The 17,298-nt window shown below is 56.8% G+C and overlaps 1 protein-coding gene across 1 annotated transcript; it reads right to left on the reverse strand.

Annotated features, from left to right (window-relative positions):
• Window positions 1-218: 218 nt before the first annotated feature.
• RSPH6A (radial spoke head 6 homolog A) lies at window positions 219-17,191 on the reverse strand. Its single transcript, XM_084905971.1, has 6 exons — window positions 16,582-17,191; window positions 13,198-13,432; window positions 7,571-8,341; window positions 5,618-5,762; window positions 3,638-3,755; window positions 219-506 (listed from the first exon to the last, which is right to left on the reverse strand). Exons 1-6 carry the CDS (start codon window positions 17,082-17,084, stop codon window positions 269-271), a joined length of 2,010 nt encoding a protein of 669 aa, XP_084762097.1. The 5' UTR covers window positions 17,085-17,191; the 3' UTR covers window positions 219-268.
• Between the last annotated feature and the right edge of the window lie 107 nt (window positions 17,192-17,298).

Genomic DNA, 17,298 nt, shown 5'->3' on the forward strand with positions numbered 1-17,298 from the left:
GTGTCCAGGACAACGCTCCAGCCAACGGAGCGAGCTCGCAGGCGGCGGCTCCCGGAGGCGCTTCATGGCGGGGGGAGGGAACACGGGGAACGGGAGGGACTGCGGAGCGGTGCTCCCAGCCGAGCCCATCGCCCTGACGCGAAGGTCACGGCCACAGGTGGGTGAGCAAAGGAATGAATGAGCGGCCGGAGCGCCGTGGGAACATTTCATTGAAACAAACAGCTCCTCGCTCCGTCCCAGGAACATGGCGCCAGCTACCTGCGGGGCCTCAGTCATCCGGGTCCTCGTCCTCCTCCTCGTCCTCCTCCTCCTCCTCCTCCTCCGCGGCCGCCAGCGCCTGCTCCTGCGCGGCCTTCAGGGCCTGCTCCTCCTCCACCGTGGGGTCGCTCATCTCCATGATCTCCAGGCCGCTGGGGTACTCCTGCTGGATGGGCGGCGGCAGCATGGGGTTGAAGTTGTCCGGGCTGTACTTGTGGCCCCAGCCGATGTACAGGTTCTCAAACTTCCTGGAGGGGCAGGGAGACACTGGGGAGTCCTCCCTCCGAGGCCCCCGAGGGTGGGCGCAGGACGGAGGAGCTGCGTGTGGTGGGGAGAGGGTGCCCGCTGGGCTGTTCGGTTCCCCTGTTCCTTACACACCGTGCAAACGCCGAGCCCCAGGCGGCCTGCAACGGCGGGGGCGGAGCCCGTGAGACACGGCTCCCACACCCAAAACCCTGAATGTCTGCATCGATGTACTTTTCTCATTCCATCTGACCCACTGGTGGTTCGGGAATGTGCTCATTTCTACACGTGTGTGAGTTTCCTTCTGTTCCTGACTTCTGATGTCATTCCCCTGTCGTCAGAAAACTTGCATCCTCTGATCAACCCTTTGTATTTTTTAATTTTTTAAAGTATATTTTATTGATTTTTTTTACAGAGAGGAAGAGAGAGGGATAGAGAGTTAGAAACATAGATGAGAGAGAAACATCGACCAGCTGCCTCCTGCACAACCCCCACCGGGGATGTGCCCGCAACCAAGGTACATGCCCTTGACTGGAATCGAACCCGGGACCTTTCAGTCTGCAGGCCGACGCTCTATCCACTGAGCCAAACCTGTTTCGGCTGATCAACCCTTTTAAATCCATTGAGACTTGTCTTAGGGCCTAGCATATGGTCTGTCCCGGGGAGTGTTCCCTGGGCACTTGAGAAGGGTCTGTATTCTGCTGTGGTTGGGTGGAGTGGATTTTTTTGTTTTGTTTTAATTCATTGAAATTTTAGCAATAAAGCTAGTACTCAACTTAGTATTGGAAACATCTAAGTCTGACCGGGACAACTTGGGTGCTCGAGTCTACTTTTGCAATCGGAAAGGCTGTAGATGTGGATATAGGCCAAGTGTTCCCAGGTAAAATGGAGGTCCAAACTGAGGTGTGCTTGTAAGCATGAACGCAGCTCAGATTCCAAAGACTTGGTATAAAGAGAAGAATGTAAAATAGCTCATCAATCATTATTACATTATTGATTTCATGTTGTAATGTTTTGGGTATTTGGGGTTAAATAAAATATATTAAAATGAATGTTGCCTGTTTAGTTTTACCTTTTAAAAATATATTTTTTTTTATTGATTTCAGAGAGAGAGAGAGAGCTAGAGAGAGAGAGAGAGAGAGAGAGAGAGAGAGAGAGAGATTGAAACATCAATGATGAGAGAGAATCATTGATTGGCTGCCTCATGCACGCCCCACATAGGATTGAGCCCACAACCTGGGCAGGTGCCCTTGACCGGAATCGAACAAGGGACCCTTCAGTCCACAGGCCGATGCTCTATCCACTGAGCCAAACCGGCTAGGGCTATTTTTACCTTTTGAATAAGGCTACTGGGAAATTTAAAATGCCATAGGTGACTCCTGGTTCGTTTACGATGGACAGCACTGGTCTAGATGTGGGGGCTGGCTAGCAGTGACACACTGACCAGAATCCCTGTGTGGTGCCTGCGCTGTGAAGGGAGGAGAGAATACCCGGGACAGGATCGGTCGGGTTCCGGCCAGCTCGCCTCTCCCCAGTTTTAACTGGGGAAGAAAAGAGGAGAAAATAGGAGACTAAGCTGAGAGGCAGGGCGAGAGCAGAGAGAAGCAGGGAGAGAAAGACAGACAGCAGGAGAGACAGGATGGGGAGGTTGTCATGGAGCAGTTTGACTTTGACCTTGCTGATCCGGAGGCTGACTTGCTAGGAAGGCAGAGTCCTGGCCTCCAGCCTGGTCCCATGCAACCACAGCCTGAGCTTCCACCAGATCCCCCAGCGAGCCCAGCCCTAGCCCTCAGGAGGCACTCTGGTCTAGAATGTCCTTCTGCCTACTCCCCTCCCCCATTCCTTCTTTCTTCCCCCAAAGATTTCGGATCAAGGCTGGTCCGAACCCTTGCTTGATCCCTTCCAGGCAGGACAGATAAAAGCTGTCCCTCCATCGGTCCCTCCATTCTCCTCAGGGGTACTCCTCTTAGTTTGTGACAGGGTTTGGGGGAAGGTTTGCTGGAGGAGTGAGGAGGGGCGGGTGAGAGGTGTTATGCAATTAACGCCCATGCTTCCTGTGTCTGCTCCCAGGGCTGGATCCACATCTGCCTTTCCAACGAAGGGCCTGGGGCCCAGCACACAGCTGGCCAGCAGTGGTATTCAAAAAAAAAAAAAAGGATTGATGGATGGATGGATGGATGGATGGATGTATGGATGGATGGATGGATAGATGTATGGATGGGTGCCTCGATGGATGAATGATTGGGTGGTGGGTGGGAGGGTGGGTGGACGAGTGGTTAGGGGACATAGGGTGGATGGGTGACTGGTGCTCCCGATTTGGGTCTTTTGTTTTCAGAGGGACATGGACAAATTAGGATGTGGCCAGAAATGTGCCGGAAAGAGCAAGCGTGCCTCTTCCCTGCTCCTGGAGGAAAAAAAGTAGTCATCGCCAAGCATGTGGCTAAAGTATCAAGATGACATGAATTCCCGCCCCGACTGTGTATCATGGTAGCGAATAGAAAAGGAAAAAAAAAAAAAAAAAAATCTATGAAAAATCGCCCTGCCACCTGGTGGACAGACCGGGTAAGTACGCTCGCCCCGTGGCCGCAGGTGGCGCCCTCTAGTGGTTGATCAGAAAGGCTGGGATTAGCCTGGTAAGAGGGGCGGAGAGGCTGGTGGGTGGGAGTGTGTAGCTGCAGGTGGAACGATGCAAAAGTGATTGCGGCCTGAAAACCTTTGGGAGCAACTGGTGGGGAGGACTTCTGGCCCTTAGAAAGAAGACCTTCAAACGGGAAGAACTGGCAACGGGGCGCAGGACTCTGCTGTTGTCAGGGCCACCCCAAAGGGGACTCCTGAGTCCCGTCGGCTGTGACGCATACAGCGGGGGAGCCCGGGCCAGGGGACCAGAGATCCCAGTTTGAATCCTGCACATGCCCCGTTCCCTGGGGCCAGCCCCTTCCCCTCTCTGGTCCCCCATTCTCTTTTCCGGGGTGCTTCCCTCTCGGTGTGGGGTTTCTCCTTCAGGCCAGTGGGATCCCTGGAAGCAGAGTGAGGGGCTCAGCCTTGGGGGCTTCCCTCCCAACCTCTGCCCACCCTCGCGAATCGCCCAGCCGGCCTGCTGGGGCGCCCTCTGCTGGGGGGCCAGGAGAAGACCTACTTGCCCATGGCGTAGGCGTAGGCCCCGGGCCAGAGATTGGAGCGCACGATCGCCACGGAGTACTGCGGGCAGAGGCTGCAGGACAGGCGGGCGGTCCAGGGCGACATGTGCATGATTTCTGTGGGGACGGGAAGAGCGCCGGGAGGTCAGAGGCGCCACTGCTGGCTGCCCATGCCCTGCACAGCCCCCAGAGGGAGGGAGGGGAGGAGAGGGGAGAGGAGGAGGGGTGTGGAGGGAACTGTGCTGACTGACTGACAGCTCTGGTCCCTGGGGCCGCCCCCTTCCCGTGCGCCCCAGGGACCCTCTGTGCCTGCACCCCGAAGGGCCCCAGACAGGGCAGCCGCGCCCGCCTCCCTCCGGCCGGCCACTGGTTCGGACCAGAGGGCAGAGGGCAGACGGCAGCGCGCGGGTCACTCTCGGCCTCCCCTTCCTGCTTCCCCCAGGACCCGAGGCCCCGACCTCAGGAGATGACTGTCCCTTCTCCCCACATCCCGTCCAAGCCCCGCCTCTTCTGGGGAGGCCTCCCCAACTCTCTCTCTCTCTCTCTGTCTCTCTCTCTCCTTCCCCAAGCCCACATCCCCCAGGTGGGTGCCAGACGCCGCTCACAAGGTGGACGCTTTCCCGTAACCCCAGGAGGAGGCGCTGTCATGATGTCCGTTTTACAGGCCAGAGACCAGCTGAGACTCGGAGAGATGACCCTGCAATGTTGTAGCCCGTCCGTTCCCGCGCCCCCCGCCCCCCGCCACACACACACACACACACACACACGCACACACACTCACACACACACACACACTCACACACACCACACACACACACACACACACTCACACACACACACTCACACACACACAGACACACGCACGCACACACACACACGCACACACACACACTCACACACACACACACACACACGCACACACACACACACACACTCACACACACCACACACACACACACACACTCACACACACACACACTCACACACACACACACAGACACACGCACGCACACACACACGCACACACACACGCACACACACGCACACACACACGCACACACGCACACACACGCACACACAGACACACACACACACTCTCACACACACACACTTACACACACACACTTACACACACACTCACACACACACACACACACACAGACACAGACACACATGCACACACACACACACGCACACACACACAGACACACACACACAGAGACACACACACACACACACACACACACGCACACACACTCACACACACACACACACACACGCACACACACTCACACACACACACACACTCACACACACCACACACACACACACACACTCACACACACACACTCACACACACACAGACACACGCACGCACACACACACACGCACACACACACACTCACACACACACACACACACACGCACACACACACACACACACTCACACACACCACACACACACACACACACTCACACACACACACTCACACACACACACAGACACACGCACGCACACACACACGCACACACACACGCACACACACGCACACACACACGCACACACGCACACACACGCACACACAGACACACACACACACTCTCACACACACACACTTACACACACACACTTACACACACACTCACACACACACACACACACACAGACACAGACACACATGCACACACACACACACGCACACACACACAGACACACACACACAGAGACACACACGCACGCACACACACACACACGCACACACACACAGACACACATGCACACACACGCGGGCGCACACACACACACACACACTTACACACACACTCACACACACGCACACACGCACACGCACACTCTCACACACACACACGCACACACACACACTCACACACGCACACACACACGCACACACACACAATCACACACACACACGCACACACACTTCAGGCTGGTGGCACAGGGGGAGGGAGACCGGTACCTGCATCTTCTGAGAGTGGCGTCAGCAAGGGCGGCCCAATCTCCTGCTCCGCCTCCTCCATCCCCTCATCGCCCTTCTCTTCCTCCTCCCCGAGCTCCTCCTCCTCCTCCTTCTTCTGCAAAGGGTTCACCCAGGTGCAGCGGCCCTGGAGGTGGGGGAAGTGAGGCGGCAGCCGGAGGACAGGGCAGCCTGCGCTCGGGGCGGGGTGCAGGGCCCGGCAGGCCCCGGGGACCGTCCTCAGGGGCCGGGGTGTGGGCGGGAGGACAGGGTCAGGCACAGAAGTTGGGGCAGGACATGGGCCGAGGCAGTGGTTGCATTGAGGCAGGGACTCCTGCCTCCTGAGAGCCGTGTGGCCCCCTTCTGTGCATCCATTCCTCCATTCACTCATTCATCCATTCACTCATTCATCAGGTTCTTAGGAGCACCTACTGTATACAGCCCCTGCTCTAGGTGCTGGGATGCACCCATGAGGAAAGAGACCCCAAATCTCTGCCCCGTGGAGCCGACCTTCGGCAGCCCTTTTGGCCTCTGTTTTCCCATCTGTGAAATGGGGGTGTTATAGATGCCTCTCCCATTGGATTGTTGTTGGGTTAATGAGAAACCGAGGAGCTGATCCGTGTTTGTTGAAGGAATGAGTGAACCCAAGGGCACAGTACATTGCAGAGCTCAGTTTCATCAACTATGAGAAGGCAACGGGAGCTGTACAGGTCTCCAGAGGGGTTATTTGGATTCATTAAAAGCTGTGGAATCAGCCCTAACCGGTGGGCTCAGTGGATCAGAGTGTCGGCCTGCGGACTGAAAGGTCCCAGGTTCGATTCCAGTCAAGGGCACTTACCTTGGTTGTGGGCACATCCCCCGTGAGGGGTGTGCAGGAGACAGCTGATCACTGTTTCTCTCTCATGGATGTTTCTAACTCTCTATCCCTCTCCCTTCCCCTCTGAAAATATATTTTTAAAAAAACACACAAAACCTTGTGGAATCAATAAATGTTTATTGAATGAATGAATTAGTGAATGAAACCATCTTAAGCCTATAGCCAGTGTTTCCTTGAATGAGTAAACAAGTGGGCACAATCTCTTATCCACAGCTCCAAACCCGAAAAAGAAAAGCTCTGAAAATCAGAAGTTTGTCACCAGGCGTCTGGCCGCACCCATGACCTGACTGGGGGGAGGCTGTGCAGGTTTTTGTGGTTTTTTTAAAAATATATTTAATTGATTTTTTTTACTGAGAAGAAGGGAGAGGGATAGAGAGTCAGAAACATCCATGAGAGAGAAACATCGAGCAGCTGCCTCCTGCCCACCCCCCACCGGGGATGTGCCCACAACCAAGATGCATGCCCTTGACTGGAATCGAACCTGGGACCTTTCAGTCCTCAGACCAACACTCTATCCACTGAGCCAAACCGGTTTGGACAGGCTGTGCAGTTTTGCTGCAGGAATGATGCTGAGGCCTTTGAGCCTGGGCTGCAGCCCCAGCCTGGCCTGCGGTGCTGCCTGCTCCTTGGGGCATGCAGTTACCTTTTTATTTATTTTATTTAAAAAATATATATTTTATTGATCCTTTACAGAGAGGAAAGGGGAGTGTTAGAAACATCAGTGAGAGAGAAACATCAATCAGCCGCCTTCTGCACACCCCCCACCGGGGATGTGCCTACAACCAAGGTACATGCCCTTGACCGGAATCGAACCTGGGACCTTTCAGCCCGCAGGCCGACGCTCTATCCACTGAGCCACACCGGTTTCGGCTGCAGTTGCCTTTTCACAATCTGAAAAGTCCAGAACTCCGAGGTGCATGTGGCCCCACAGGGATTCTGGCTTTGCTTTGCCTCACTGACTGCACGAGGAATGGACAGACGAGAGAACGAATGAAGGAAGGAGGGCTGAGCACCATGGCCAGCAGAGGGCAGGCGTTTGCCGCGCCTGGGGGGCCGGGTCCCGGGTCCGGGGGCCTCACCTGCGGAAGGATGTGCTGCATGTGGTGCACCCAGTTGGCCATGGAGTCCACCAGCTCGAACACGGGGAGGCCCTCGAAGTCGGGGTTCTCCTCGAAGGAGTCGCGCCCGGCGCCGCCCTCCTCCTCCTCGTCGCCCTCCTCCTCGTTGAACTGGTAGAAGCCCAGCGGGCTGATGTGCGTGGCGGCCGAGATGCGCGCGATCTGGGCGCGCAGGTAGTTGGCCTCGTTGCCCGGGAAGGGCGGGTAGCTGACCACGGGCGCGTCCAGGAAGCCGGTGAGGAACTTCTTGATCTTGCGCGCCTGCACGATCTGCGCGGGCGTGACGTGCGGCAGGCGCGCCCAGGGCCGGCCCGGCTCGTTGCACACGAAGTACAGGTACTTGTTGGCGCCCGCGCGGCTCTCCTCCCGCGGGATGACGGGCGGCGGCCGCCACTGCAGCTTGGGCAGCACGTCGGCCGCCTTCTCCTCGTCCTCCTCGCCCTCCTCCTCGCCGCCGTGCGCCTCGGCGGTGAGGTCGGCGCCCTCCAGGAGCTCCTCCACCTCCTCCTCCTCCACCTCCTCCTCGCCCTCGCGGAACTCCACCTCGGCCACCAGGTAGCTGCGCCGCAGGCCCAGGACCTTGCCCCAGAAGCGGCACGTGTGGATGGGCTGCTGCTCCACCAGCTGCTTCAGCGCCAGGAAGAGGCGGAAGCTCTCGTCCGAGCTCAGGCCCACGCCGCCCTGCTCGAAGTAGAAGGCCGACTCCATGATGTTGGGCACGGCCGTGTCCGCCTGCGGAGGGGAGAGGGGAGAGGGGAGGGGAGAGGGGAGAGGGCGGAGGGCAGGGAGCTGAGGGCCTGCTCCGCCCTGGCCTGGCTTTTCTGGGGCGGCAGAGAGCGGGCCTGCGGGGTGACCCAGCTGCTCCTGCCGCCCCCCACCCCCACCCCCCGGCGTTTATTTGTTTGTTTATTTTAAAAATATATTTTATTGATTTTGTACAGAGAGGAAGGGAGAGAGATAGTTAGAAACATCGATGAGAGAGTCATCCATCAGCTGCCTCTTGCACACCCGCTACTGGGGATGTGCCCGCAACCAAGGTACATGCCCTTGACCGGAATCGAACCCGGAACCCTTCAGTCCGCAGGGCAATGTTCTATCCACTGAGCCAAAGCGGTTTCGGCCGCCCCTGGCGTTTAGAAGCAGGGCGAGTCCTCGGGGAGGATGTCCCTTGATGGAAAAGGCAAAATCACACGAAGAAAAAAAAAAAAAAAATCCCTGGTTTCTTTATCCCTCCCCTTGTTCCCGCCCGGAGTGGGCTGTGAGAGCTGGCGCTGCAGCAGCTGTGCCGGGGCCACGAGGCAGCCCCGCCTCACACCTGACTGCCTGGTCCTCACCGCATCACTGACTGCCTTACACACACACACACACACACACACCCTTTCTGGTCATGTTTACTGTTATAGCAACTAAAGGCGCTTTAAAGAGATACCCCGAGTCACACAGCAAATGAAGGGAAGAGGCTGGTCTTAAACCCAGGAATAAGTGATGTTGGAGGATGGCGGCGATAAATCCTGCCCTCACTGCCTCCTCTTTCCCCATCTGTCTTGGTGTATGAGAGAGAGAGAGAGAGAGAGAGAGAGAGAGAGAGAGAGAGCAAGAGAGAGCGAGAGTGAGCGAGCAGAAAGGGAGCAAGAACAGGAAAGTCAAGGGCTGGGACTAGACTACAGGGTGGTTTCGGTCCAGTTGCCCCTTATCCACTTTGCCACAGGCTGTCCCAATATTTTCTCATCCAGTCAGCCCATAAATCTCTATTAAAGGTCCAATGAGCCCTAACCAGTTTGGCTCAGTGGATAGAGCATCGGCCGGCAGACTCAAGGGTCCCAGGTTCGATTCCGGTCAAGGGCATGTACCTTGGTTGCGGGCACATCCCCAGTAGGGAGAGTGCAGGAGGCAGCTGATCAATATTTCTCTCTCATCGATGTTTCTAACTCTCAATCCCTCTCCCTTCGTCTCTGTAAAAAAATCAACAAAATACATATGTATTAAAAAAAAAAAAAAAAAAAAAAGATCAATGAGTACCAGGTCCAAACTAGTGCACGCACTAACAGACAGCAGAGAACAAAACGGACGTGGCCCTTCCTCATGAGGTCGGCACAACCTGGCCTTGGCCTTGGCCTTGGCCAGCCTGGCCAGCCTGGCCGAGCAGGGGAACCCACAGCCCAAGTCCGGGAGACAGCGTGCTCCCATGCCAGAACCTGAAATCAGATGGAGAGAAAGGGGGGAGGGGGTAATGGTCGCACCGGAGCAGGCCACGCGTGCACCTGGGGCCTGGGAACCTGTGAGCTTCCGGGGCCTGAGGGACACGCAGTGTGATCCACGGGGACGTGAGAGGGAGGGCCAGCTCTGGGCTGTCAGGGCGGCCCCAGGAAGCCACAACGGCCTCGATAAGAGAAAGGAGGAGGCAGGAGAGGTTGGGCGGGTGATGGCAGAAGCAGAGGTCGGGGTAAGAGCTTTGACGATGTCCCCGGCTGGTTTGGAAGACGAGGGAGGAAGGAAAAGACGGGGAGACGGGCTTTTCTCCCAGGAGCCTCCATGAGGAAGGCAGTCCTCGCCTTCCCCTTGGTGTCAGCCCAGTGAGACCCAGCCCGCCCGCCTCCGGAGCTGTCAGTCAGGGGACACAGGAAGCGCCTGAAGCTGCTAAGTCTGTGGTGACTGGTGACTGGCTCCCGCAGCAACAGGGGGCTCACCGGGGCCAACGTCTCCCTGCGGCTGGAGGGGAGACACTGCGTGTGTAAATGGGGAGCTGCTGACTCTGCACGGAGGGACGGTGGAGGCCAGGTACAGAGAGAAAAAGACAGGCCCAGGCCCAGCTGGCATGGCTCAGGGGTTAAGCATCGACCTATGAACCAGGAGGTCCCGGTTCCATTCCTGGTCAAGGGCACATGCCTGGGTTGTGGGCTCCATCCCCAGTGTGGGGCGTGCAGGAGGCAGCCGATCAATGATTCTCTCTCATCATTGATTTTTTTTTAAAACATATTTTATTGATTTTTCACAGAGAGGAAGGGAGAGAGATAGAGAGCTAGAAACATCGATGAGAGAGAAACATCCACCAGCTGCCTCCTGCACATCCCCCACTGGGGATGTGCCCGCAACCAAGGTACATGCCCTTGACCGGAATCGAACCCGGGACCTTTCAGTCCGCAGACCAATGCTCCACCACTGAGCCAAACCGGTTTCGGCTCATCATTGATGTTTTTAACTCTTGTTCCCTCTCCCTTCCTCTCTGAAATAAATAAAAATATATATTTTTAAAAATGAGAGAACTCTAGCTCCAAGTTCTAAGGGGCAGACCCTCCCAAGAGATTAAATTTCTTTCTTTCTTTCTTTCTTTCTTTCTTTCTTTCTTTCTTTCTTTCTTTCTTTTTTTCTTTCTTTCTTTCTTCTTCTTCTTCTTCTTTCAAAAAAAATATATTTTATTGATTTTTGACAGAGAGGAAGGGAGAGGGATAGAGATAGACAGAGAACTAGAAACATCGATCAGCTGCTTCCTGCACACCCTCTACTGGGGATGTGCCTGCAACCAAGGTACATGCCCTTGACTGGAATCGAACCTGGGACCCTTCAGTGGGCCAACACTCAATTCACTGAGCCAAACCGGTTTTGGCAAGAGATTGAATTTCAATGGGTCGGAGCTTCAAAAGCCACGGAGTTCTAAGGAGGCGGAGCCTCTAGGGGTAAAGCATCCTAAGGAGGCGGGGCCTTAGGGACTGTGTGTGGGGTTAGGCCGTTAGGGTGAGGAGGATAAAAGGTGCAGTCCTAAGAGGGTGGGGCCTCCCCAGGAGAGACTGTTGATTTGAAACACAAAACTATATCCTCAAATAAAACCGAACTGTCCTTTGTGCCTAAAACTTGTATTCCCAAGTGCACTCTGCTCACCAGGGCTCATTTCTTTCTTTCTTTCTTACTTTCTTTCTTTTTTTAAAAAAAAAATACTTTATTGATTTTTTACAGAGAGGAAGAGAGAGGGATAGAGAGATAGAGAGTTAGAAACATCGATGAGAGAGAATCATTGATCAGCTGCCTCTTGCATAACCCCTACTGGGGATGTGCCCGCAACCAAGGTACATGCCCTTGACCGGAATCGAACCTGGGACCCTTCAGTCCGCAGGCCGATGCTCTACCCACTGAGCCAAACCGGTTTCGGCACCAGGGCTCATTTCTTTGCCAGATTGTTGTTCCTAATTCTCATTGTCCCACCCCACTCTCGCCAAAATCCTAGCATCTCGGAAGCCAGCATCTGCAGATCAGGCAGAGCTTAGCAGGGCTTTGGAGGTCAAGGTCCTGCCTTCCTGGTCCTGTCTCCAGCCCTGCCTCGCTCGTTCCCTCTGAGCCCAAGTCCTTCTACAAATCTATCTATCTATCTATCTATCTATCTATCTATCTATCTATCTATCTAAGCCTAACTGACCGTTAGCTATGATGTGCACTGACTTCCAGGGGCCAGACGCCCAGGTGAGCTTGCTGCTGGGGACCGGCTGATTGGTACTGGGCTAGATGGGCCGGACATGCCCTGGAGCCCTCCCGCAGTCCCTCCCCTGCTGACCAACCTCTTGCCTCCCTCCCAGGCCCTGTTCGTGCACCAGAGAGGTCTCTCGGCCTGGCCTGCACCCTCTTATAATCCGGGACCCCTCAGCGGATGGAGAGCCAGTTTCAGCCTGATCCCCACAGGCTAGCCGCAGGGGTCCTCAAACTTTTTAAAGTGGGGGCCAGATCACGGTCCCTCAGAGCTGGAGGGCCGGACTATATGAACTACTAATTCCTACTGTAACACCTCGGCTGCGCTCACTGCCCAAAAAACCTGGCGGGCCGGATCAGACTTCTCTGCGGGCCGCATGTGGCCCGCGGGCCGTAGTTTGAAGACCCCTGGGCTAGGCCAAGGGACCCCCCGGGGCAGGAATCCGTGCCCTCCTCTGGTAAGAATATAATAAGCAGCAGTTGCCTTGCGGGTTGTTTCAGGGTTGAAAGAAGACCACACCCTGAAGGTCTTCACTCAGGGCGTCGGAGGCGTCAGAGGCGTCAGAATGATCAGAGACAGAGAGTCCTCAACACATGTTTCTTCAAAGTGTGAGAGCATGCTTCACCCCACGTTTCAGCGGTCACCCCATTCTGGAAACTAGTGGGCGGGAGAGCCCTTAGCAGGTCTCAACTTGCAAAAGGGGAAACCGAGTCCAGGGGCTGGGGGACGCTTCGGGGCTGCGAGGTCCCAGGAGGCAGTGTTTCACTACGTGGGAGGGAGGAGGGAGGGGTGGCGGGAGGGGTCAGCCGCCGCCTCCACTCCGCAGCTGGGCTCAGCTTCCTCACGAGCAGAGCTGACCAGCCTGTCCTCTGCTTCCAGCCCTCCCGAGGCGCCCCGTGGCCTCCGGAGGGAGCCTGCACCCCTCAGCCTGGCACCCAAGGCCCCTGTGACAGCTCCCCTCCTCCACACACACACACACACACACACACACACACACACACTGAACACACACATTGATCTGAGATCACCTGCGTTTCTGGAGTCCACATGCTCCCTCACGTCCAGGCTTCAGCACGGCTATGTCCCAGGCTGGGCTGCCCTCACCCTCCACCGCCCCACCCCTCGCACTCACCACCTCCTCCTCCATCTCCTGCTCGCCCTCGACGCCGCCGCCCTTGATGAAGAGCGTCTTCTGCTTCTCGGCCATCTCGTAGGTGGGCTGCATCTCGGGGTCGTCCCGCAGCGAGTCCAGCTTGGGGTGGAACCACTCCAGCTGTGTGGTGCGGTTCAGCGACTCCAGGATGGACAAGGGGTCCTCCGGGCGCTGGTTCAGGATCTTGGTCAGCATGTTCACCAGGTGCTCGTACCTGCCCCCGGAGGGAGAGGGGGGTGGGGGGGCGTTACTCACTCGCGCCCGGCCCTGTGCCCGCTCGGCCCTGTGCCCGGCGCCGGGGACACAGCGGAGGAGATGGGAGTGGAGCTGACTTTCTGGTGATGGAGGCAGACATTCGCCAAACAGGCAAAGCTCACACTGACAGGGGTGGTCATGTCTGAGGAGACAGGGAAGCAGGGGATGGGGCTGGGGACGCCAGGGGTGGGGGATGGTTTGCAGTGGGAGAAAGGGAAAGAATTCCATGCTGATCTCACTGAGAAAAGAGATGCTGGAGCCAAAACTGGTTTGGCTCAGTGGATAGAGTGTCGGTCTGCGGACTGAAAGGTCCCGCGTTCCATTCCAGTCAAGGGCATGTACCTTGGTTGCGGGCACATCCCCAGTGGGGGGTGTGCAGGAGGCAGCTGATCAATGATTCTCTCTCATCGATGTTTCTAACTCTCTATCCCTCTCTCTTCCTCTCTGTAAAAAGTCAATAATATATATATATATATATATATATATATATATGTATATATATATATATATTTTTTTTTTTTTTAGAGAAAAAAAAAGAGAGAGAGATGCTGGAATCTTAAGCAAAATGCCGCCCAGCAGTTGCTCAGAAGGATGACACACCCTGATTCAAGTGGATGACCTGACAGGGATGTACGACAGGACAGATGTTTGAAAATGACTATAACTCGTCGTGTTAAAGGGGATCTGTAAGGTCCCCTCAACAGGTGCGGAGAAATTGATAAAATTCAACCCCCACTCATGGTTTTTTAAAAAACTAGGAAACCCACCGAAACCAGTTTGGCTCAGTGGATAGAGCATCAGCCTGCGGACTGAAAAGGTCCCAGGTTTGATTCCGGTCAAGGGCATGTACATTGTTTGTGGGCACATCCCCGGTGGGGGGTGTGCAGGAGGCGGCTGGTCGATGTTTCTCTCTCATGGATGTTTCTAGTTCTCTCTCCATTCCTCTCTGTAAAAAGTCAATAAAATATATTTTAAAAACAACAACAACAAAAAACCCCTAGGAAACCCAAAAATAGAAGGCAAAATTCAAATAATCCGATAAAGGAGAGCTACAAGTAACCGACGGCACACTCCAAACATAAAGACAAAAGGCTAGAGCGTGCCCTAGCTGGTCTGGCTCAGTGGATAGAGCATCGGCCTGCAGACTGAAGGGTCCCAGGTTTGATTCTGGCCAAGGGCACATGCCTGGGTTGTGGGCTCGATCCCTCAGTGTGGGGCGTGAGGAGGCAGCTGATTGATGGTTCTCTCTCATCATGTGATGTTTCTATGTCTCTAAGAGCAATAATAAATAAATAAATAAATAAATAAATAAATAAAGCCTATAGTACTATCCCCAGTATGAGGTGTGCAGGAGGCAGCTGATCAATGCTTCTCATTGGTATTTCTGACCCTCACTCCCTCTCCCTTCCTTCCTGTGAGAAATATCAATAAAGCCCTGACTTGTTTGGCTCAGTGGATAGAGCATCGGCCTGCAGACTGAAAGGTCCTGGGTTCGATTCCGGTCAAGGGCATGCACCTTGGTTGCGGGCACATCCCCAGTGGAGGGTGTGCAAGAGGCAGCTTGTCGATGTTTCTCCCTCATCGATGTTTCTAACTCTCTATCCCTTTCCCTTCCTCTCTGTAAAAAATCAATAAGATTTAGAAGAAAAAAATATCAATAAAAAATTTACATATATAAAAGACTATAGTGCTTTCCACTATGCAACTGGGGGTGCCCGCTTTCACTTGTTTAACGCTGCACCGGAGGCTCCAGCCAGTGCGCTCGGACGTGAGGAAGAGCATCGCAGAGGAAGCAGCAGGACTGTCGCGGTTCACAGAGGACCTGCAGGGTGATGAGCTGAGGGTGTGGGGCGTGTGGGAGGAGCAGAGGCGGCCAGTGTGGCTGGGGGGAGTGAGGGAGGGGGCAGGCTTGTGGGAGGAGGGGAGGCCGGCACGGTAACAGTGTGGCAATGGTGTCCATTCCCCGTCCATCAGGCAGTGTGTTGGGCGCATGACCCGCGCGCTCCGGGTAAGGAAACTAGGGCTGGGGAAACGTGAGGCCATGAGGTGTAAGGGTATTCGGTCCCACGGCCAGGATCTAAAAGCCAGGACCAAAGTGGTTTGCCTTCAACGCATCCAAACGCCCGAGGGGTGGGAACCTGTTGGCTCGTCCTGGGTGCGGTGGGGCCTCCGTCGGGAAGGGTAAGCAGAGGCCAGCCTCCGGCCGGGGCTTGTCAGTGAGGGAGCATGAAGCCCTACCCGGCTGGGGACGGCGGAGGAAGTGCGACCGGTTGGTTTTGACCAGATTCCAGGAGGTGGAGTTTGGAGAGCAGGCGGGGGCTGAGCTGTTTGTGAGCCTGTGAGGAACATGGACCTCCTTTGGGGGACCCTGGCTCTGAGCTCCGGAGGGAGGGGGGCCCGCTTGGTGCTTTAGCAAGACCTGTCCCTTCTGCAGCCGCATCTCCGCCCACTGCCCCTCCTCGCCCTCGATCTCGTCACACCAGCTCCATTGCCGTTCCTCAGACACCGCAAGCCTCGGTGTGTCCCAAGCGCTTGGCTATTGGCAAGGTGTCCCCCTCGCCATTCTCCGGTCACGGGTCAGACGCACGCGGCTCAGAGGCCTTCCGGGACCCGTGCCATGGACCGTGCCCTCCCGCTCCCCTCATCCTGCCTCGTCTCCTCACCCTGTTATTCATTATATTTACTGTCCGGCCTCCCAGCAGAAAGCGAGCTTCCTGGGGAGGTAACGGGGAAGGGGCTGAGAGAAGTACCATGACTACAGCCCAGTGGCCTGGCTGGCGCCCTCCCCACGCGGGAAAGCTCGGCGGCGAGGAACAGGGCCACGGGCGCCCAATCCCTCGGGACAGGGGCCCTCACTTCTGTGTTTCCTCCTCCGTGAAGAGGGGCCGTGGAGGTGTCAATCTCGGTGTGAGAACTAGGGGTCCCTGTGTGCAGGGCCGACTGGCACCATGTCTGCCAACGACTGTCCTTCTTAGCTGCTGTCAGTGTTTGGCCTGAGTGAGACGGCTCCAGAGCCATGCCCTGGCTGAGGGGACCCCAGAGCTGAGGGGTGGGTGGGGGTCTTGGCGGGGGGCCTCTCCCCGCCGGGGCCCCGCCCTCCCCGCTCACAGGCTGAGGTCGCAGCTGATGCTGGTCTGCAGCAGGTAGGCCTTGGCGTTCTGCACGGCCAGCTCCCGGGGCTCCGGCTCCGACACCTCCATGTCGTAGGGCATGAAGCCCAGCTCGGAGGGCGAGAACTGGAGGGAAGGGTCGTCCCGCATGTAGGGCCCGTGCTGCGCCCCGCCGTACGGCTGGAACGGCTGCTCCTCCCGCTGGTAGGCGTGGTACTGGGCCAGGGGGTCGGGCTGCCCGTCCTGGAAGGCGGACTCCAGCTGCTGGAAGAGGCTGCCCTGGCCCTGCTGCAGCTGCTCCAGCATCAGGTTCTCGTCCAGGTACGGCTGGTACGCCAGGCTGCCCGGCGGCTCCTCGTACTGGCCCAGCGGCCAGCCCTGGGCCGCCAGCATCTCCTGGCTCCTCGGGGTCTCCGGCTCCGCCTCCGGGGGCGTCGGGAAGGGCTCCGGGGGGCTGCCCTGCTGCGGAGGCTGCTCGGGGTCGGACGGCGGGTCCGCCATCGTGCCCGGACGGAGGCCTGCGGACCGGCCGGCCGGTTGCCCGCCGTGCACTGGCCCGGTAGCTGCCGGTTTCCGGGGGGGAGGGGGGGCGGGCCGTTACCGGGGGCGGCGCGGGCCGGGGGGGGGGGGGGGGCCTCCGCGCAGGCGCAGCCCCGGGGGGGGCCCCCCTCCGCCCGCGCACCCCACCCCGCCGCGGGCCCCACGGCGGAGGGCG

Source organism: Pipistrellus hanaki (genome assembly GCF_964339955.1).
Source record: "Pipistrellus hanaki genome assembly, chromosome: 15".
Taxonomy (NCBI): domain Eukaryota; kingdom Metazoa; phylum Chordata; class Mammalia; order Chiroptera; family Vespertilionidae; genus Pipistrellus; species Pipistrellus hanaki.

Excerpts from the sequence above, each read along its gene's own strand:
- RSPH6A (XM_084905971.1), bottom strand. The coding sequence starts at position 17,084 with ATGGCGGACCCGCCGTCCGACCCCGAGCAGCCTCCGCAGCAGGGCAGC. Across the intron at positions 13,433-16,581 it reads ATCAGCTGCGACCTCAGCCT|GTACGAGCACCTGGTGAACA; the intron begins GTGAGCGGGGAG and ends CTCCGGGGGCAG. Across the intron at positions 507-3,637 it reads TACGCCTACGCCATGGGCAA|GAAGTTTGAGAACCTGTACA; the intron begins GTAGGTCTTCTC and ends CTGCCCCTCCAG.